The sequence below is a fragment of the Dermacentor andersoni genome, chromosome 10 (genome assembly GCF_023375885.2).
Source record: "Dermacentor andersoni chromosome 10, qqDerAnde1_hic_scaffold, whole genome shotgun sequence".
Taxonomy (NCBI): Eukaryota; Metazoa; Arthropoda; class Arachnida; order Ixodida; family Ixodidae; genus Dermacentor; species Dermacentor andersoni.
In genome coordinates, this window is record NC_092823.1 from 86,176,886 (window position 1) to 86,199,176 (window position 22,291).

Genomic DNA, 22,291 nt, shown 5'->3' on the forward strand with positions numbered 1-22,291 from the left:
CTTCACACGTTGTAGTCTGACACTCCAGGAAATTGGCATTACTGTCGCCTACAAATCCGGAATGAACCACTCTGATGCCACCTGCCTGTCGGGCGCACCTACTGACTCGCGAACGCAAGGCGCACTGGAGGACGCCGCCTTCTTAGGAAAAATAACCGCATACAATTCGCCGAACAGCAAGGAGCAAGGAGCAGGTTACGAAGCTTTGTGGAGTACTTAGAAGGCAAGACCGATGGGGTTCCTTTTGTATTTTGGCGTGCACTGTCTTCGCTCTCCTCGCACAACGACGTAATGTGAACAATAACTATTATCTAGTCCGCACAGATCACTTTCTCATTGTTCGCACAGCACTCCGGCTAGAAGTCCTGCCCTCCCTGCCGGACGATCAGGCAGCAGGGTACGTCGTGTTTTTTCAAACGCTCGCAAGAATACAAGTAAAATTCTATTGGCCGTGCCTGGCCGCCGACGTCACCCATTACGGCAAGAGATGCTGTGGCTGCCAGCATCGCAAGACATTACCAACAAGGCCAGCGGGATTTCTACAGCCGACCCTGCCCACTTGCCCACCTTTTCAGCAGATCAGGATCGCTTCGCTGGGGCCATTTCCGACGTCAACATCCGGGAAGAGCGATGGTCGTAGTGACGGACCATATTAACAGCGTCGCCTAAAAGAAAACTCTGCTGAAAGGTAGTGCAGTGGAAGCGGCAATATTCTTCCTCAAGAACATTCAGCTGCAACATGCTGCCACAGAAGTCATCATCACCGACACAAGAACGGCCTTTACAGCAGAACTCAACCAAGCCATTTGCGACACAGCCAGACAATTCACAGGAGGACATCGGCCTACCACCCGCAGGATGTTCTTACGGAGAAGCTGAACATGACCTTCGCCGACAGGCTAGCATGTATGTCGACGTCGAGTACAAAACGTGGGATACCGTCCTGCCGTACGTAACCTCCTATTACAACAAGCCAGTGCAAGAAACAATGCAGATTAAGCCGTACAAATTGGTTTACGGAAACAACCCATCGACTTCTCTTGACGCTATAATGCCGCAGGTCACCGACGAATGGAGTCTCGGCGTCACTGCTTATCCCCAGCGCGCCGAAGAAGCCCGAAAGCTTGCCCGCCAGTGCATCGAGAAGCAGACTAAGACCGGCAGCCGGCATTATACAATCTTCGGCGACGCTACATGTAATACCAGCCTGGCGCCCGCTTCTCGGCCAGGACTTTGATACGCCGACGAGGAGTTAGCGACAACATGTAACAACGCTATTTCGCATCTTACAAGATCATTCGAAGTATTGGCGTCCTGCACTATGATGGCGTGCCAGATGGCATTTTGTATTAACAGCGTTCGCCCGTCGAAGAATATAGGGACTTCGTTTGCTGTTTGGTTTTGCTATTTCTTTCTTTTGCGTGGCCTGTTTTCGCCTTCCTATTTGTTGGTAGCGTCCGTGCGATGTTTTCAAAGCTGACACGCGTACTTGTTCAGCTTTCTCGATTGACCGCCTTTCACCTGCCAACAAATGTTAAACGCTATGGCTCAGCGCAGGACGCATCTGCAATGTGGGAAGTTTCTCGAATGCTATGGATGGTTTTATCCGCTCTCTGTTGTCACCGAACCTGGTGTAATTTGATTGTTTGCGTTACGCGATTTGTGTAGTGCTTCCTGAAACGATTACTCTTGATTAGTCCAACGATTACTCTTGAACATTCGACGACTCATGTATAAAAGCCGACCAGTTTGTCCCGCAGATCAGTTTTTCGACGATTGCCGACTTCTATGGTTGTGATTCAGTGTTGCTTGCCTTGCTGGGCATGAGGGCGCCCTACGAAGAGATAAATATATAACTACCAGTTTCGACATTGTTTCATGGTTGACCGTCACTACCATGTGGCAATATCACAGCTCATAAGGAAGCGAGAAGGAGATCTGCACGAAGATGTTGTTTATAACAACGCTTTTTATACATAAGTTCCCGAAATATACCCGGCAAGCCACACTGATAACTATATCGGTAATGTCAAATACTAAGAGTTCTTCAAGACCAAGGCTTCTTTTCATAGCGCAAGCATTCATTTTGCGCATTGTAGGGTTGAATACAAATAAGTATGACCAGAAATGTTTTTGTGTTCACCAACGACGATGACGACGAAGTTCGAAGGAGGCTTGTGGGCTTTTTTGGGTCCTTCTTTTTCGAAGCTTCCGAGCCGGTTTTGGTCATATAGTGGTGCAAATTTGATTTAATCAGATCTGTGAAGAAGAGAGGATTCAGCGGATACCTCATTTTGAGGTGGGCCACTCCTTTCTTTTTTGGACTTTATTGGAACTTTTGTGCTCACACCACGCTGTCCGGGAGCTAGCGTCTGGTAGACCTAGCGCGGCATGGCAGCAGCGCACGTTGAATGGGAAGTGCTCCTGGGGGAGGATTTTACTGAAGATGGGTTACTAGAGATCTGAGATGAGAAAGCGAGATGTCTGAACGACGGGGCGCATGTGAATGGTGGGGAGGCTCGGCAATCAAGAATCGCCTTGTGAAGGCGTCGCGCATGCCACCGGTGCCACAAGAACACATCAAAATGGTCATTCGCCCACGGGGTGGACTGAATTTGGAGAAAGTTAGTCTTACAACGGTGGGCAAGCCAATCGTAGAGGCGGCAGGCCTCTACGATTGAGCAGATTAGGGAAGGTGGTATTTGCCCTAACCTGATGCAAAATATCTTGGTGGCTAGTAGGCCAGATAAGAGCAACGGTGAACGATATGTGAGACCAAAGCCAATCATAGTGGCAGAAAAGGATTTTGAAGTCAGTGCGTACGAGACGGCCGCACACACTACGTGTAAAGGGATCATTCGCAATGTAGACATTGTGAATAGCCCAGCGGCAACTGAGCGGAACATCGTTAACGATCGCAGTCGGCTGGGTATGCTGATCACTGTTTTCGACGGGTCAAATGTGCCCAATTTTGTCAGATATGGCCCAACCCTGGTCCGGTGTTTCCTGTATCGAAAGCAGCTGGAGGTACATGTTATGTGTGTGGCAAGCTTGGACATCGGACGGATGTCTGTACGGCTCCCGGTTGTTCTGAATGCCGAGTATGAGGGGCTCGGAACCCTGACGGAGATCACGACTGTGTGCCTTGTTGCAAGCTTTGTGGCGGACGAAACCTGACCACCGATAAACAAAGCAGACAACGATACCAGCTTCCCTACGTCGTGCGTGTTCGACGACAGGAGAGAGCCAGGGCGGAGCTAACGGCGGAACAGGAGGCAGCCGAGATGGTGGAGCTGGTGAGCGCCCGCCAACACTCTATGGGGCACTCGCGCTCTAAGAGCCGTTCCAGGTCGAAGCAGCGGCCATCGTCTGGGACTCCAACCACCAGGAGCCGCTCTGTTTCTAGGGATGCGCGGGTGCGCTTTCCTTCAGCCGGAGGAGGCGGCGGCGCTGCTGGAGGCCAGACCACTTGAGCTGACAAAGTCAAGGCCGGCAACCGCGCCGGCCGAGTGCGTGAGCAGCGCCAGGAGCATGTGGTTGGTAACAGGGATAGTTATAGGATTGAGCAATCGGAGAGACAGAATCATAAAATATCACGGATCAGAGATTAGGTAAAATTGAAATATATCTAAACGAGATGGTGGTCCCTGTTATGGAGCGGGTAGTGTACTCGGCCACTAGCCCAGGTGGGTAGGTCGCCGAATGGCATGTTCACCGAATTTCTGTGGTCAAGATGTCTCTATCAAATAGTTCATTTAGTATTTGGCAGTGGAATTGTAGGGAGTTCAATCAGGGAGTTTCACATCATGCGTTTGTTAGAACGCATGATGTGAAACCTCAAGTTATCATGTTACACGAAACACTGGCGTCTAGCGGGACCTTAACGGATATGAAAGCGGAAGTTAAGGAGAATGAACAGGGCAGAGGACTCGCTAGTTTTATTAATAGGAGGCTGGCGTATATTAGATATGATCCTCACATGGCGGATTGCAAGATTGAATATAATATGGTGGAAGTAACTTTAGGTTGGCAAAGGTGACGTCAGAGGAGCGTTTACCCGCTTAACCTGTACAGTAGCCCCCGGGACACAAAGCAGAGTTTCAAATCTCTCTTGACCAAAACAACCAATCTGGCTAAGGATGCGCCCTTGCTTATTGGAGGGAACTTCAGTGCACCCTATCATGTGTGGAAGTACGTTTATAGCACTATTAAGTGGGAGAGACTATGGCAGCAGGCACTAGACTAGAATTTAACTCTGATTACTGACCCTTCGTATGCCACCAGATGTGGCACAACGACATGTAGAGATTCGACAACTGATCTCAGTTTTGTATGGGGAGTGGTGGATTCGTGTTGGTCCAATTCTAATATAGATTTTGGTAGCGATTATTCACGATTACTATGATTATGATTACTTTGGTAGTGGCTAATAAGAAGGAGCGCACATTCAGGATGGTTGTCTGGGATGCCTTGAGGAAACGAAGAGCGCAGAGAATCGAAGATGGGCGAAATGAGTTGACCTTGGAAGAGTGGACTAGTCAGCTTAAAAGTGACGTTGAGGCATCCACTTAAGAGGTTCACACCGATATTGACACGGAACACATGGATATTCGCCTGGCGCATTTGTTGGAAGCGAAGCAGTCGACGTTAGCGAGATTGAAGGGTCAGTCATTGAATAAAAGGATTAGAAAGCGTATAGCAGTAACTAATCAGGAAATTGAAGACCATTGTCGGGTACTGTGCAAGCAGCAATGGGATGAAGCATGCAATTCTATTGATGGTGGCATTAAGAGGGAAGGCCACTGGAGTTTGCTGAGACATTTACTAGATGAGACAAACACTAAATCTAATCCGGGGACTGTAATAAGTAAGCTGTGTCATCAGGTGTGTCGGGACTCCATGGAGCAGGAGTTGCTGAAGGATTTGGCTGAGAGATACCTTCCGTTAGAGACCTGGCACGGTACACCTGACATGATTTTGGAATATAGTGGGGACGAACATACAGTTATGCATGAGGAATCTACTGAACGTGATATAAGGATGGCGCTGCAGAATCCTAATGGGCCGGATGGCATTACGAACAAAATGTTACAGAATTTAGACGAGAGGTCAGGTGAGTTCCTTACGCGGGTGATCAATAGCCGATGGAAGGAAGGTCCTTTCCCGGAAAAGTGGAAACTTGCAACTGCTATTCTGATACCCAAACCGGGAAAGGGCATGGGACTTGAAAATCTCAGACCCATTTCCCTGACATCGTGTTTGGGGAAAGTCGCTGAGCATGTCATTTTAAATAGGCTAACGCGTTATGTTGAGGGCAATGGGGTGTTTCCGCACTCGACGATAGGATTTTGGTCCGGCCGCTCGACTCAGGATGCTGTGATTAGGATTAAACATCAGCTCCTCGACAGGAAGACAAGGGATACTAAGGCACTAATTGGAATTGATGTGAGAAAAAGCTTTCGATAAAATCCGACATTCTTTCATTCTACGGGTGCTGTCAGACTTGAATATGGGACAGCGGCTTTTCCATTTTGTGAAGGCTTTCCTTATGGATAGAAGGACATGTCTCATATTTGAAGAGATAAACTCGGAAGTGTTTAAGATGGATTGCTGTGGTACTCCGCAGCGGTCGGTACTCTCGCCTATGCTATTCAATCTGGCGATGTCGAAGTTGGCGAATGCACTGGGCACTGTCCAGGGTATTGCCTATTCTAGCTACCTGGATGACGTTACTATATGGGGTGCCGGTGGTAGTGATGAAGAGCTTGAGGCTAGGCTGCAGAAGGTGGTAACCCTTACGGAAGAGTATTTGGGCCTTATGGGGCTCAAGCGCTCCACTAAAAAGTCGGAAATGTTGATCTTCAAATCTCAGAAGCTAGGTAGTAGGCCGAAGGGTTGGGTACCGGAAGTTGAGCCTTGCATTAGAATCCATACTAGGGAAGGGTCCTTGGTACCCAAAGTTGAAGCAAACGGCTTCCTGGGTTTTGTTCTTGAAGCGAAAGGATCAAATAGTAGAATTATTCAGCGTATTACCAAGAAGACGGAGGAGGCCATAAGACTTATATGATGGGATCTGTAATAGGCCTAGGGGTTTAGGAGAAGAAAGCGCGATGGGCTTAGTTCACGCATTTATTATGTGTCATTTCTCGTTTGTGGCAGCTATGCTATATAGGAATAGGGGGGAGAAAAATAAATTGGAAGCTTTTATCAGAAAAGTCGTCAACGCTGCGCTGGGTCTGCCTGTGACTACGTCAAACAATGTGTTGTTACGACTGGGTTTGCATAACACTTTATATGAAATTGCCGAGGCTCAGCATATGGCACAGAGGGAGCAGTTGCTAGGTACACCAGCGGGTAGGTATATCTTCGACTCAATTGAAGAATTGGTGGCTTTGTCGCACGACGGGGCGCCCCTACACGAGTTGAACGTGAACCTTAGGCCTATATCATGGTTTGTCCGTTTACGCGGAATGTGCACCCCGTGCACAATGTAGGGAGGCGGGTCGCGAGAGCTAGGGCTTTGTTGCGAGAGGCAAAGGATAGGAGGAGGAGTCTGCGTTTGTTGACGCCGCATGGATTAATGAGAAAGATGCTTATTCGGTGGTGGTGGTAAATGGCAGAGGGAGCATTAGAAATGCCGCTTCCATTTATACCAGAGATCCGGGGATCGCTGAGCAGGTGGCTATTGCTCTAGCACTAATTGATTCAAGAAGAGTTTTGGTGATTAGTGACTCTAGATCTGCGATTAAAGCCTTCTCGAGAGGACTTGTTGCGGCACCGGCTAACAGAGTGCTGCAGAGTAGGGATATCCCTTCGCATACAGTTACATGGTTCCCGACGCACATGGGGACGGTGGAGGGAGCCCCTCGTAACCTGAATGAGGTGGCGCTCAGGGAGGCACGAGAATTTGTGTGCCGTGTACTCCCTGAAGGGGCCGGATCTCCCGTTCCTGAGTACAGCGACCAACTGTTAACCTACAACGAGATCACTGAGCACTATTACTAAGTGCGCAGGGCATTCCCCCTGCCACATTCTAAATTGAATAGGCCACAGGCGGTTACACTAAGGCTTCTGCCGACATGAGCGCACCCTATCCCGATCATCACGAATAAAGTTATTCCGGACTGTGGGGTTTCAGTATATTGTAGTAAGTGGGGGGTTTGCTCGATTTAGAACACATGCTTTGGCACTTCTTGGCGTTCCTTGGCGCTGCTTGGCGGCGATGGTTCTCGAGGCGAACGGTGGTGGCAACGGATGCTGCACAGTCAAGTGCTGGCGGACCAACTCAGGGCTGTCAGATGGCCCGTGTGATGGCAGAGTGGCTAGGCCTCTATGTCCCGACGTGGTAGCGGCCCGCAACAGACCCTGACTGATCCCTCACGACTTAAATAAAGTTTTTCATACCATACCAACTTTACACCTCTTGTCACTACGCACTTTATTGTATGACATTATTGAACTTCTAAATTTATTTGTCGTATGCCTGTCAATGTCGAGAATAGAAGCAGCAGAAAGCCCTCTTCAGGCATCAGTTTCTCCTTGTACGGAGAAAAAGAATGACAAAACTGCGAAAATGTTTTTTTTAGATCAAGTTGTAAAAACAGCGAGGTGGAGCTGGGACATGTAGAGCCTGCGAAAGCAATTATTTTTTGCACAATATAAAGATGGCGGCACCAGGCTTGATGAACACTGCGTTAACAGCATGCGCCAATAAACATTCACTTTGAAATTGTAAAAGCTCTGTTCCGAAGAACCATGTAATTTAGAGCCATTTAAATGATCTGATTGAAAAAGGGAATAACTATTACCTAAGGGATTATCTCACCACTGTGCGCTACCGCACATTTAAAATTATGTATCCGGGTTACACGGCAGCCACAAAGCGTAAGGGAATGAGAAATTTTCTTCGAGCGGCCACTATTATAGCCCCTACACCTATCAATTGATGATCCTCCTAGTCATTAGTTCTTGTTGAATATATTTTATTTTTTCGTACTCGGCATCGTTCCTCGTAACAGGGAAACATATCTACTTTGATTACTTCGGCTGCCTAAAAAGAAAGGGCGCATGCGTAAGTAAGTTGAAGAGACGCTACACATATTGGCCTTGAAAGATTGAACTTCATTCTTTGCATTCAGAGGACTGCCGTTCACGCACAAGTGTTTGGTGGAAACATTTCACAGGTGGTTATTCGGAAAGCAGGCATTCTCTTCAAGCACATTTCTGGAGCCGAATTTAGCAATGTACGTCATTCTCCATGCCTTTATGTTGCTTAGAAACATGCGTTGGCGAACCGCTATCGCGGGATCCATATCGGTGGATGAGTCAGCCATTTTTCGGTGTCTCTCCTTGACAGCCTGGTTTCGTGCAAATAAAACAGAGAAGCCCTGATCTTGAATGACGTCATATAAAATAAAAACCAAAACAGTTAAGAAACAAATATACAGTTTGTCTGGCCACTAGCACTAATGCAACATACCGCAGAAACCAGTCACTGCATCTTGCATTTTTTTTACGAAATTAACTAGCACAGGAATTTTCAAAGCATGCAGAATAACTTATGAAAAACGAAAGGATGCCATAGAAATCTGCTAATGTGGGCGAATTTTAAGTAGCATGCACATATAAAGGACAACTCGTATTGCCTGAGAGGCTTTGAAGTCACTCAACGTTATCCAAACAGAATGTTAGGCGAAGTCTGCGTATTCACGGAATATTGAAATCACCCTAAATTTGTGCGGGGTTCGCGAGGTAATTTCACAAAGCTTTCCCCCACCTTTTTCTCCATGAACGTTCTTTGTGGTGGGACGGGCTCATTGTGGACCTAACTATGCTCCCTATACTCCGTGGACTGTAAAAAAGATTGGTACCAAGTGGGGCCTAAATGTTGTCCATGGATAATAATGGTAATGTATCTCTCATGCATTTACTTTCTTTAACGCCATGGTCCCGGTACTGTCAGATCTGGAAAGCATGCCTGTATTTCAGCGATCCTGACAGAAAAGCAGGAAGCACGCATCGTTAAATAAGGATAATGCGCAAAGCATAGATGACGATTGGTGTTGAGGGCAGCAAAGTCCCAAAGGGTGTAAACCTTTGTTCTTTGCGTAAGTCTCGCGAGCAGCTCAAACACCAGGTTCACTTGCCCTTGAAAAGCTTTACGTTGGTACGTTTTCTCAATTTGCTCAACGATCGTCGAAAATAAAAAGGTATCACACGATGGAACTGTTGGAGCGTGAAGAATCTCCTATAAGCTAAACGGAGCTACTCGGGGTGATACTTAGTCTCATTCATTTGTTTCAGGCAAAGCAAAATAAAAAGAATTTACAACGTGGCGCTATGAAAACATTGAGTGTTGGCATAAATAATGTGGCGAAGCACTTGTAACAAAATGGTTCCAGTGCTCTTATTGTCCGAGGTTGTTTTCAACACCGTACATGTATGGATATATCAAGTGTCAACGCTACAATCATATAATATACCTACTGTTGCACAAATTTCGAGCGCATATGAAGCAGCGTGATGCAGAGATTGTGTTGTGCTTTTATAATTAAACAAACGCTAATCCCGTTTGTTGCTCAAAACTTTCCACCTACTTTAATGTAAGGCCAGTGAAGCTGGAATTTCAGTATTGTCAAAACAAACTCCCAGAATCCTGTTGCAGGCCATAGTTGTGGTTCTATGTGCATGTAAGAGTATCCACTCTGCAGGACCATGAGTTCTGTTAAGCATTGCTTGCCGGAGCTTCGATACCACAGATCCGTCTCGGAAGCCTCGGTTAGCGCAAACAAATCCCAGATGAGTTCCGCTGTGACGTCACTGCATAGGATTAGCATCTTTAGCTTCTATGGCTATTCATGTGCGTGTTTTGCCTTAAGAAAGTCACAGTTTCATCCGGAAGGCGAAGCATGGGCAGAAATAACAATCTATTTGACAACTACATCAAGCAAGGTTCGCAGATTCATGCGCCGAATAAATAGCAGTAAGCATTCGCTCACAAATTAAATTAACCAGCATCCTGTCGCATGAGAAAAAGAAGAAATATCACGCGATAACTGCGAAAGCTTGCTTTCATAAGTTTGCTGTGATGAAGAACGCTGACCCCGGAGCGCGGTTGTTTCGGACTGCTTCTGGCTTCAACACCTGTGAGACGGTTGATATTATGCGATGTGCCGCAGTAGGAAGGCGGACAGATAGCTCAGCTGAATTGACTAGCCCTATCGCTCGCACTAACGATTGAGCTCGCTGCAGAATACCTCCAAAGTAGAGGGCGAAGGCCGCGTATGCGCTAAGCCGCGCGGAAAGCCACGCGCAGCCATAGCCGAAGTTGCAGAGGAGACGTGCTCTCATCTGCTCACCTCACCCTGCTCGCCATCCCACCTTAGCGCGCGCTTGATCACGTGACCTCCAAAATTGAGCGCGCGGGGGGACGCCGCGCATCAAGTCACCATAATATCACTCTGTGCAAATATCACTCTATGCGAATAAATTCCGCATAGAGTGATATGTTCATATAACTGCTATCGCAATAATATGTCGGCCCCGACATTTACCTGAGGTCGTCATAAGACCAACGAGGCAACGTTCTTATGTTACCTAAGCAGCTTTCTTCGCGTTGACAGTGCTACTTATGGTCACATATAGTCTGTTTCAATAAATTAAAGCCCAAATGAGACACCAAGTATTCTAAGCTGTCTGTAATGTCTGAAGATTGTGGCCTGGAAAATATTTTCAATGTTCGGTCAATTCAAACTGATAAAGAATATGTCACTGGAGTAACAGGCCTCTCAAGACAAGTTTCTTGCCCCATAACCATGTCAACTTTTTTCGAATAAATGGCAGAGCTTCTTAGATAACGCAGGCAATTAACGGGCCATTCAAATTTGGTGAAAGTTCAAATATTCACGAAAGCGGTCGGAAGATGCGACACTGGCACAGCCACAAATGACAAATACCTTACTGTTTATTTTTGCTATGCTTTCTTCCATTATGCGTTTCTTATGAGTATCACATCCCAAAGGAAGGTACTATAGGTGTTTCTTTTTTTCTTTTGCTTGTGACTTTAATATTCATGGAGGTGAAAGTATTATAGCGCTATGGAAGTTTTCACTTCTGAGGAACTGTAAATGAGTTTATGTCATTCTCATTCGAAATACAGAAGTTTAACACACCTAATAGGTGCCACGAACGATTAGAAAAGAAAACCATGCGTACTCACTCAGATTTGATGACGCCTGCTCTCACAGCATTTGCTGTATGTAGCATCGCACTGCTCATGGCGAATTTGCTGGTGTAAGCTGTGCATAAGTGACATGCGTGTTTTCTGCAAAAATGAAGAAACTGCTTGATTACCTAAAGTGTGATGATAGCTTCCAAAGAACACAACCTGTCTAACAATACATTTTGTGTAGTTTTGTAAGGTCCAATAAATGCCGAAGGTAAGACCATTTTGGCTATGGTATTCAAGTGCGAGCAACTTACTTACCGGCTTCCGTTAGAAGTGGCGATTTCCACCTGCGCCATATTAGATTGCAGCTCTCTAGGAAGAAGGCCAACGTCACCCACGACGCTAACACGCAGTTTCATCCGCTGGAGCGAGTCTCTACAGGCCAGAAAACAGCAACAATAAAGGCAATAGAAATTTATGCCATTGAATTAAGGCTTAACCAAATCTCTGTCCGAAAGTCCCGCAAAGCTTCTACAATATTTGTATATTACATGCGTGGAATACGTCGCATGCCATGCGACTTCATAACGTGGTTAATGCACCGGGAACACGGCGTCGCATCAATGAACAGTTGGCCGAGCGTGATGAGTTACTCACATTAATTCATTAATGCCGTTTTGTATGAGGAACACTGCTCAAACGTTCCAGACGTTCACAACCGAGGTCACGCGGGGACTACCCTTCATTATTGCATACCTCGACCACCTCCTGGTGGCTGGTATTTTCCTGAGGATCATACCAATCAGTTGCGCCTGCTATTTTCTCGCGTTCAGGAACACGGCCTTCTCATTAACTTCGCAAAGGGGTCTTTGCTATGCGCTACATTGAGCTCCTCGGACACTGCTTGACTCCCGGAGGAATCAGACTATTGGAAACAAAGTTCAAACCTCGCGCGTGTTCGCTCGCGCTACTTCACTGCAAAAGCTCCGCGAGTTTCATGAACTGCTCAACTTCCACCACCGTTTTCCTCCCAACATCGCCCGAATTATTATACCACTGAGCGAGCTCCTGAAGATCACAAAAGATCTGTCCGCTCCACTGTCCTGCATGTCCGACGCCGAAGAGTCTCTCCAAGCTGCCAAAAACGCATCTGGCAGATGCCACCCTGTTGGTGCATCCCCTACATTTTGCACAAACGCGTCTTATTGCCGAGGCATCTAGTGTGGCTTTCCGCCCGTTTTACAGTTCCAGCGCAACTCCTGCTGCTTACTTGGTTTTCTCCCAGAAACTGAAGCCCGGAGAAACGCGTTGCAACGCGTTCAGTTGCAAACTGCTTGCGGTATTATTCGGCGTTCGGCACTTCCGACACCTGCTGAAAGGAACAGGCTCTCACGTGCTCATCAATTGGAAGCCTTTGACCTTCGCTTTTTGGGTGATCAGTACATTTATACCGCATGAGACATACGGCACCTCAATTTCATCTGTGAGTTCACCATTCACATATGATACATTGAAGGGGCCAGTCTACGCAGCCTCAGATGCATTCTCTCGTATCGACGCATCCACGGCCAGACTTCGGTACCTCCGGTCATCAGCACCGTCATCAGCGCTGTCCTACGTCTCCCTTCCATTTTAACGCGACAGCCTTAAGGAGCTCGTGTCGTAGAAAAGCCGGTGTCGTCGGTGTCCGCGGCGTTGGCCGTGAGCGAAAAATCTCGGTAGGCAATTCATAAATAAAAACAACTTGCAAATGGGCTGCGTGGGAATCGAACCAGGGTCTCCGGAGTGTGAGGCGGAGACGCTACCACTCAGCCACGAGTTCGTACCTTCAAAACGGGACAAAATCGCTTCTAGTGAATGCGGTGCTGCCTTAGAAACGTGCCGTAGAAAGTTATAAGTGTCTACCGCTAATTATGACCATGTAACTTACAGAAGTCGAGGTTTCACGAGTAGCGAAGTACGTTACCGCTAAATTTCCTCTGCGCCGCCCAGAAGACCCCCTCCTCGCAATGTACGGCGCTGCCCCGACGTGGCGCGCCATCGCCCCATTACCGCGTCCACCTTCATGGCGCGTCGGGGCCCGGCTATCTCTGCCGATCGCGACGTTTGGCTGGCGTAGCGCGTTTGAGTAGGCGGTGCGAACGGGGTACGATAACGCTATCGCGTTCCACTCTTGAGGGCGAAGCTTAAGCGTCCTCCAAATTTTTTTCAGGCACTAGCACTTGCGACAAATCAAGGGACCCAACACGAGCATTCGTTTCATTCTGACTCCGCCGTCAAGTTTCTGACAAGCTAAACGGCGCAAGTCATCCCCGCCTTCATGCCACCCAGCGTCTGATTACTTCGCGCTTTGTGTAGCCGAGTGTGAACGTTGACGTGCGCCGCTGGGCTCACGAATACCTTCCCTATCAGCACTCCAAGACTTCAGGACGCACGAAGTCGCAAATTCGCTGCTTTCGCCCACCTGATGCCCGGTTCAACCACATTGACATCGACATCGTTGGCTCGCTGCGATCACTCCGATGTGGTCGTTAGGTAACCACTTGTGTAGACCGTTATACCACCCGCTGGCCTGAAGCATTGCCTCTCACTGACATATTACACTTGGAATGGCTTCCGCGTTTTTTCAGTGGGTGGATCTCGTGCTTCGGATGCCCCGCATTGTTCCGACCGATCGCGGACGACTGGCCGAATCTCATCTCTTCCGCTAAGTCGCATGTCACCTTGTCTTCCGCCATACCCATACTACCGCGTATCATCCATCGGCAAATGCAATGGTTGAACGCCTTTACAATCGGCTAGGTATGCCCTCCTGTTTCAAGGAAGACCTCGGCGGCACGGCTGTGGAACCGGTCTATGGCACAACGTTGTGGTTACGCGGTGAATTTTGCGCGCCATATACAGCCGCCCCGACTTATCCACGTAGCGGTGTTCAGCAGCTCCCCTTGCTGTTCGCGTGCTTGCGTCCTAACCCTAGTAGGGTTTCATCCTAGTGTAATGTTTTGTCAGCAGACATGTCTACAGCGAGCGACATTTTCGCACGGCATGAAGGCATCCGACCATGTCTTACGGCCGCCCTATAACAGCCCTTTCCAGGTACAGAAGCGGATGGAATAAAACTGTTACAATCGACCTCAACGTACGTGAAGACGTCGGGGCGGTAGACAGGATCAAACCAACCTACCTAACGACATCGCCACCATTATCAGCTTTCAACGACATTGAAAAGGTCGAAACGACGGATCTACTCGATCCGCCGGCATCAAAGACTGTTTCTTGGGCACCGCTGCACCTAGTCATCGTAGCCATAGTGATCTTCCTCAGCCCCCTTTTACATATGTGGCGCTCAGGCGCACATGACTCCTCCCTTGTGCTGCGAGGTGGGATATTAGAAGGAAATGGGTTACGAATAAAAAAAAAAGAGCTTCTTCGGCTACTGCCGTCGGTTCGAACCGTTCTGAGGTCTTTCGCTAGCTGATTCACACATTGTTGTACGTGAGCTAACATCCTGACCTGACGTACCGCCCCATCGCCCTGGCCAGTTGCAAAGGGAAATAATGGAAATAATGATTTTGACGCGTCTGGAATGGTACCTGGAAAATTACAACGTGTACCGAGATGTTATGGCTGGTTTCCGGCTAGGCACCCATAGATAATGTCATCGACTTGGTCACGTTTGTTCAACACCAAAAACTTCGGAAACGACTCACTGCGGCATTATTCCTTGACATAAAAGGCGCCTACGATGTTAAAGCAAATTTTTTTCATTATAGAGGCTCTGATTGAAGCCGGAAGCGGTGGCCGCACTTTTCAGTGGCTCTGCAGTTATTTGACCGACAGGCATTTCTTCGTGATGACCGAGGAAGGCGCCACGACTCAACACCAAATGTTCCGTGGAGTACCGCAAGGCGGAGTGTTGAGCCCGACGCTATTCAACCTTGAGCTCGTTGGCCTAGTTCGATGCTTGCCCAACACAGTTCGAGTATCAATCTATGCAGACGACATCTTCATTTGGGCGTCTGCTGTGACACGAATGCAAGTACGTGCTGTGCTATAAAAGGCAGCTACGTTAACATCATTGTACTTGCGAAAACAGAACATATAGCTGTCTTCAGAGACATGCTGCCTTGTTACATTCACTCGGAAGGCAATGAAGCGTTACTCTGTAAGTGTGAATGGGCAAGCGGTTGCAAATGCACGTAAACGCCGCTTCTTAGGGGTAATTATCGACCGCGACCTATCATGGAGCCCGCACGTTTCATGCCTAAAGAAGAGGTTAATGACACTAATACATCTCCAAATTTCTCGGCGGAAGTCATGGGGCACATCGGTACGGGCAATGCTGCCGATTTATAACGCCTTGTTCCTCGGTTTCGAAAGATACAGCCTCCCTGTGCTTGGTAACACCTGCAAAACAAACCTGCGTGTACTCCACGGACTGGAAGCTCAACCCCTAAGGACGTGTCTCGGTCTGCCGAGGTGTGCGTCCACAGCGGCAACGATTGTCATAGCTCCAAATCACCCAATATCAACGTACTTGACAACCGACGCTCTCACGGCGCATATTCGACACTTTGCCCGACTACCTTCTCACCCTCTTGCCGCTCTACCCGCAGAAAGTCCACACGAAACATTCAGTCGTATAATTGTTGCCAATCGTACCTCATTGCCATCGAAATACATGCCTGCAGCAAGGCCATCCTCACCTTTATGGTGCCTGCACAGACCTGAAATACGCCTCACCATCCTAGGAATCACGAAGAAAGCTAACATGCCATCGCTTGCCCTGAAGCATGCCTCATTAGAACTTTTACGTGAGGTGCACAGTGTCCGCGTACATGTTTACATCGATGGCTCAGTAACATCTGCAAGTTCAGTTGCTTCTGTGGTGATACCAACAATATCCGACAAGATACAGCTAAAAACGTCACATGTATCACCACCGACAGCTGCTGAACTGGTAACCCTGGTAACCCTTCATTTAATTCAGGAGGAACCACCCCATGCATGTTCAGTCTTCTGTGATTCCAAGGCAGCCCTACAGAGTATACTCTCAGCAGTGCGCCACGGTTCATATGAGCAGCTCGTCGCAGAGATAAGAGAGGTCCACTATCCCATAATTGACGAAGGATACGATATAATATATCAGTGGTTGCCTAGTCACTGTGGCATACATGGCAATGATTGAGCGCACGGAGCATCCCGATCTGCCCATGACGGCTTAAACTGCGTTGCCATTCCTCTTTCGAGAGCCGACGCACCGAAAAAACTTTGCGCACTTGCGCGTGATCTGACATTAGCTGAATAGAATTCATCCGAGTTCACAAATGCACGCCTTAATACCCTGGACTCTAATTTACAGCTCCGTATTCCGCCCGAGCTTCCACGACGTGACTGCACCCTTCTAGTCTGCCTATGGCTCGGAGTAGCACTTCCGAAGGCGTACTCTTTTCTTATTGGAGTGGCAAACAGTCCGCTTTGTGGCTTCTGCGGGTGCAATGAAACAATGGAGCACCTTCTTTGTCAGTGCTCTTGTTTCAGCCCGCTAAGAGCAGTCCTCTCAGCTACCCTGGACTGGACAAGCGCCCAATAATAGAAAACAACGTCCTTGGAAATTGGCCTACGCGAACATCAGCACGAGCCGCTATGCAGGCGCTGCTTCGTTACTTAAAAAACAAGGGACTTTGTGACAAATCTTGGGCGTACATAATGTGACGCAGGATTGTACGGTGACACTATGTAACACTAGGAACGCCTTTGCGGGCTGCGTGACAGTGCCCACAGCAACAGTTCGTGTGTTTCTTTCCTTTTGAATTTTTCTCTCCTTCTCTCTCTCACCTATCGCATCCCCTTGCCCTTCCCCCAGTATGGGTAGCCAACCGGAGATTATCTCTGGTTAACCTCCCTGTCTTCCCTTCCCCTTTCTCTCTCTCTCTTGACCTAACATCGGTCCCTATAACTGTGTTCTATGACAGCGTGACCAGCGTGTCAGACAGTTATCGCTAACTTCAAGAGTTTTCGGAAGATGGCGTTTGAAATAGGAAATGTTCTTGCTGGGCAATACATCTGCACGCAATTGCGAAAGAATTGCTGATGGTTCACACATCACTTCTGCATCTGTGACCCAAATTCAAGGTCGAGAGGCGAAGCGATAAATAAAAAGAAGCAGCCTTGCGTATATTAAGACCCACACAGCTTGACCCTGAGCACGGACGTTCACGTTGCGTGCCTCAACGTCAGCCATGCTGTTTTCTAATTATGTCATTCGCACTAGCCCCAACAAAGCCACGCGGAAAATCGGTTTCGTGAATACCATGCGCGGAACCGTTTCGCGGTCGGCTGCAGGTACTATCACCAGGGCTCGCTAATAAAAACAACGGCTGTACGCTTGCGCTTATTCTTTCCTGCACTTTGTTATTATTACTCTTGATAAAAAATTACTTACGAATGTATCTACGAATGTAGTTCGCTAAGCACAACTGAAAGACAGTGGTTCTGACGTGCCGGGTCAGCAATGAACAGCTTGCGAATTTGGGCCTTACTAAGGTTACTTCAAAAGTTGTGCTTAGTGATTAGGTAGCGCTACATAAAAAGCAGTACTTATTGGACCGGGAATTCTGCATGCATGCTACGCAGATTGCTTACAAGCTGCAGAGCGTTGCTTTGCAGAACTGGACCAACCCAGAAAAGACGGCGTCGATCTCCGAGGTGTCGCGGAGGAAGTTACGAATGCTAAAAATGCCATACGAGATGTCCTCGACTCCGGCAGCCACCATGCATTGAGAGAACTGGGTCCGCAGAAAGGCATATGTGAGGAAAAACAAAAGAGAATGATTAGAAAAAGATGTTGTTGAGACAACATTTATATTCGAAACGCATTCTGTCTCGCTGGATAAAGCTGCATGCCAGTGCACATTTGCATACGATTCCTAGAACAGCAGCAACTATTTTCGTTCCAAAACGAGCTCTGTACATGTCGCTACTTTGGGCGCTATAACGTAAAACTATTCCAAACTTTTCTATTCCAATTCTGCAATCAGCCCACCGTGATTGGTCAAAAACTTTTTGGACCATCCTCACTTCACCTGTCTGTCACAAGACGTCACGAAAACTGCGATAGCTCCCCATCTGATGTGACGTGTACACGATGATTAGGAATGATTTGGCCTAAAAAAGAAAAATAGTTATTTCTGATTCGACTCCTTTTCGCCATTAGCCCCGGGCTATTGGTCAACAGTTTTCGGGCTGCACCCACTTCACCTGCCTGTCACGCGTCGTCACTAAACCGCAAAAACTCGCCGCGTCAAAGTGACGTGTACAGGTTAAAGATGCATTAATATGCCGAACAAAACTGAGTTTTCTTCTGAATAGCCGCAGGCTGCCCCGTTCCGAAAGGAATAAAAGATGGCTGCCGCCTATCGCTCCGGCACTGGCTACTGGCCCCTGTCGGGGAGCTAGGCTTTATTTGCGTGTAATAAAACCTTTTGCGTAGCCGTGTCATGTTTTCGAGAACTTTCGGCACGTTTACGACCTCGTTCTGCCAACACTTCTTTGCTGAGGATCCGTTTAACGTCATCCTTAACCTTCCGTTGCGTGCCGCCGCGATTTTTGACCAGCCACCGTAAGCTAAGTAAGGTAATGTGGACCAATCGCAGACACCGCCACAACCCTCTTCATCCGGTTATTGATTTTTAGTGCACTGGCTCATCCCGTCAAATTCCTGTCCACCTGAGCGTGCTCCTCGCCTCCTGTCGGCCAAGTAGAGAAGACAAGTCGCTCCGTGTAGGCAATGTTACCCGTTTTTAAAGCAAACGAATGTGTCCTCCTATAAATGAGGAAATCTTTGATTGGTCTCTTCAGACAGCCCTGCGTGTCACCGCCCGATGCTTGCGTCAGCGGTTACGTAAATTTGGCGTCAGGAGATTATAATAAAAACATATTGAAATAGTTTTAAGTTATAGGGCCCATGACCTCATCGAGGAGGGCGTCAAATTATTAATTAACACTACCTTGAAGTCTGATACCGTTTTAGAGAGAAAAAGAGAAAGCTCCTTATTGATAATTCAGAGTGTTTAGACAGCGTATTTTAGCCAACATGCAACTGCTTTCTTCCACGGTTTGCCTCAAGAATTCTGTACCAATAAGGCGAACAAACCATCCTACTGATGCTAGATCAGTGAAATACAAGCAGCGAGAGGTCAACTACGCCTTTTCTGTGTGAGTCATCTTCATGAATGCCCAGTCGGGGAGCATCGGCCTTACAGCTAACCTCCTGTGGTTCGGCCACCCAGGAGCCCCTAGCCGTGGTGGGCCATTCATCCTCGGATCTGGCGCAAAACCTTGGAGACCCCAGTGCCTGCCATTTAAATTAATAACAAACAATGTAATGTCGTTTATGCACGCTTGTTTTCTGGGGGCAGAACTCGTTCGAGTGCAGTGTCCGACAGTGCTTTTCGGCTGCCGTGGTAGCTTAGCGGCCACGGGGTTACGCTGCTAAGCACAATGTCGCTGTATCAGATACTGGCTACGGCGGCCCCATTTCAATTGAGGGCGAAATGGAAAAGCATCCGCGCATAGGGTGCCACGTATAGGGTACCACACATAGGGCGCACGTTAAAAAAAAAAAAAACCTAAAGATATCGGAATTCATCAGGGGTCGCCCACTACGACATGCTTCATAATCAGATCGCGATATTAGCGTATTCACAAAAGCGTATTCACAAAACATTTTTTCGCTAAAGGTGTTCGTGCCAGCCAATTGGGATATAGGACATATTATTAGCGAAAGCGATCAGAGAATGAAAGACAGCACTTACGAACGAAATACTTTGTGAATTCGGCCCAGATTTTTCGTTGAATTCGGCGCACCGTGTGTGTGTTAGCCATCACTTGCCCTGTCTTTCGCGCTGTTCTCTTCAAGTATATTCAATTAGGAAGAAAATACATTTTGTTCCTGGATCCTTAAAATCATAAAAAGTTCCTTGCTCAATAGAATTTCCAATTTAACAATGTTGAAACATTCTAAGCTACAAGCGGATGATTTGGCTGTCCTAATGAGATCTTTACTTTTCAGTATCTGAATGTGTGCGTCGAGAGTGAAGTAAAGGTACTGGCGCAAATAATTGCATGAAAAAAAAGTACAGACCACGCAGTCACACACACAATAATTTGTTGCTTTTGTGAGCTGGCGTTCTGTAGTACTCTAATGTGCAGAATAAAAGAATAACAGTAGCACGCTTGTAAATCAAGCAATAAGCTTTTTAATCACCTTACCAGCGCTATCTTTTGAAGCATGATATCGTAAGCAGAGCCCAGTGCTATGCTAGTGCTCTTGGCATAGCGTCGATTTCCATCTGGTGCTATAGCAGCGTGACGTGGAATCACACCCTGACGCAGCACCCAGATAACTACTCGCTGGTACCACGGTAGGTGGGCGTTCCATGTCATCCTGGTGAAACCTGTGCGGAAATGTGTAACAATGAATAATACTTTAAACTCTATCTAAAAACGAGTGTTTTCACAATGAAAGTGATGCAGATAGAATGAGGCGCCGGGGTGAATGTCTCTTTTTTATGGTATTGTTGTTCATAATTCTGAAGGCAGCGCTGAAACAGATGCGGACGAAGAGAGGGAGGTACACGCTCGATCACCGAATTACTGCGATCGGCAACAACGAATATATATGCAATGAACAACTCGAATAAGAAGAAAGAAGTCCCGGAAAAATAGAAAAAGTTCGGCACGGCAACTTAAGCCTGCTTACGCGTGGCAATACGAAAGTATTATAGTTGTCCCTTGGATGAAATGTTTTCGATCATTTCTCACACTCATGACGTCGCGCCGCGACCTCCACATTGGCTGCGCTGTCACGTGCCCAATGACGCACGCACAAGGTCGCACCTTTACTGAAGTAAAACTCTTGCTTGGGCTAGTTGGTTCATGCTTGAAGTAGTAAAGGCAAGGCGCAGAAGACCAGGACTCGAGAAGAAGAACACAAACGACAGGACCAGCGCCTCTCGAGACTGGCAAGCTGACATCTCAGCTTGCCAGCCTCGAGTGGCGCCGGTCCTGTCGTTTGTGTTCTTCTTCTCGAGTCCTGGTCTTCTGCGCCCTGCCTTTACTACTACCTTTACTGAGCCAGAACCGTGAAGCCGTCGGGGCGTCGTGGAAGCGTGCTCGTCTAGCACAGCAGACGCCCGCGTATGATTCCGCCGCGGACCGGAATTTGCAAAGTTTTCTTTTCATCGGCTTTAATATAATTGGCTCACAGGAACCTCCCTGGGAAATCTGACCTCAGCCCGAGCATTTTTAATGTGTTTTTACTTTTTGCACAGTCAAACATGCTTGGTACCATCGCTCGGTCAAGCCGCCGCCGACGCCAGGTGTTCGCGTAATTGGGTACACATTGCTTTCACATTAAAAAACCGCGTACACGTGACTTGCTTGGCAGACCGGCGAAGAAAGGAAGTAGAACGTTAGAAACGTAAATAGCAGAAGTTTTTCTTGTAATTTACACGTGACTGGGTGTGTGTTTCGGTTTTCTTCATGATGTACTCGCCAGACAATCATGCAAATCTGTTTGTCTTTACCAGAACGTGATCGGCGTGGATATTTGATCTTGTTGGTACATGTTCAAGAGTTGAGACATGCTGAGACTTGCTGAGACATGTTGAGAAATAGCAGGCGAAACGCACAGCGCTGCGCGTGTGTGTTTCTTATTTTTTTTTCTTTCGTCCGTGTACTAGCTGCGCTATACCAATAAATTTACCGGAACATTTCCCCAGTAAGTTCTAGCGTTATTTTTTTACTAGTGTTCCCTAACCTGCCTAATTTACTGTGCTGTTAAAGTATAGTGTTGAGTTGAGTTGAGTTGTTGTAGGCTACTGGTGGGATTAGCCTTGCAGTTGCTGCCGGCAATCGCTCCACCGTAGCGACACTTAAAATAAGTAAAGCACATAATCAGACACAGACCTCAGAAATACAAATGGTCACTCCTCAGTTCACCATGTGGAGGCCAAATCTGTGTCCTGTAGGTAATTTAAAAGAAGGCGAGAGACCTCCTTCCTACACAACCGGTTCCCGCGCGGGAAAACAATGTCTTGAAAAGAGCCGTGAGGAACTCCT

The 22,291-nt window shown here is 47.6% G+C and overlaps 1 protein-coding gene across 1 annotated transcript in view; it reads right to left on the minus strand.

Moving 5' to 3' along the window:
* Window positions 1-7,582: 7,582 nt before the first annotated feature.
* The window catches only part of LOC126543512 (dehydrodolichyl diphosphate synthase complex subunit DHDDS-like), a 28,180-nt gene continuing 13,471 nt past the window's right edge, over window positions 7,583-22,291 (minus strand). Inside the window, exons 2-7 of the mRNA XM_055078486.2 lie at window positions 20,441-20,625; window positions 17,813-17,955; window positions 11,486-11,602; window positions 11,219-11,323; window positions 9,597-9,819; window positions 7,583-8,357 (exon numbers count right to left, since the gene is read on the minus strand). Coding sequence (XP_054934461.2) covers window positions 8,178-8,357; window positions 9,597-9,819; window positions 11,219-11,323; window positions 11,486-11,602; window positions 17,813-17,955; window positions 20,441-20,625 — 953 coding nt within the window. The 3' untranslated portion in view covers window positions 7,583-8,177. The remainder of the gene's footprint in view (window positions 8,358-9,596; window positions 9,820-11,218; window positions 11,324-11,485; window positions 11,603-17,812; window positions 17,956-20,440; window positions 20,626-22,291) is intronic.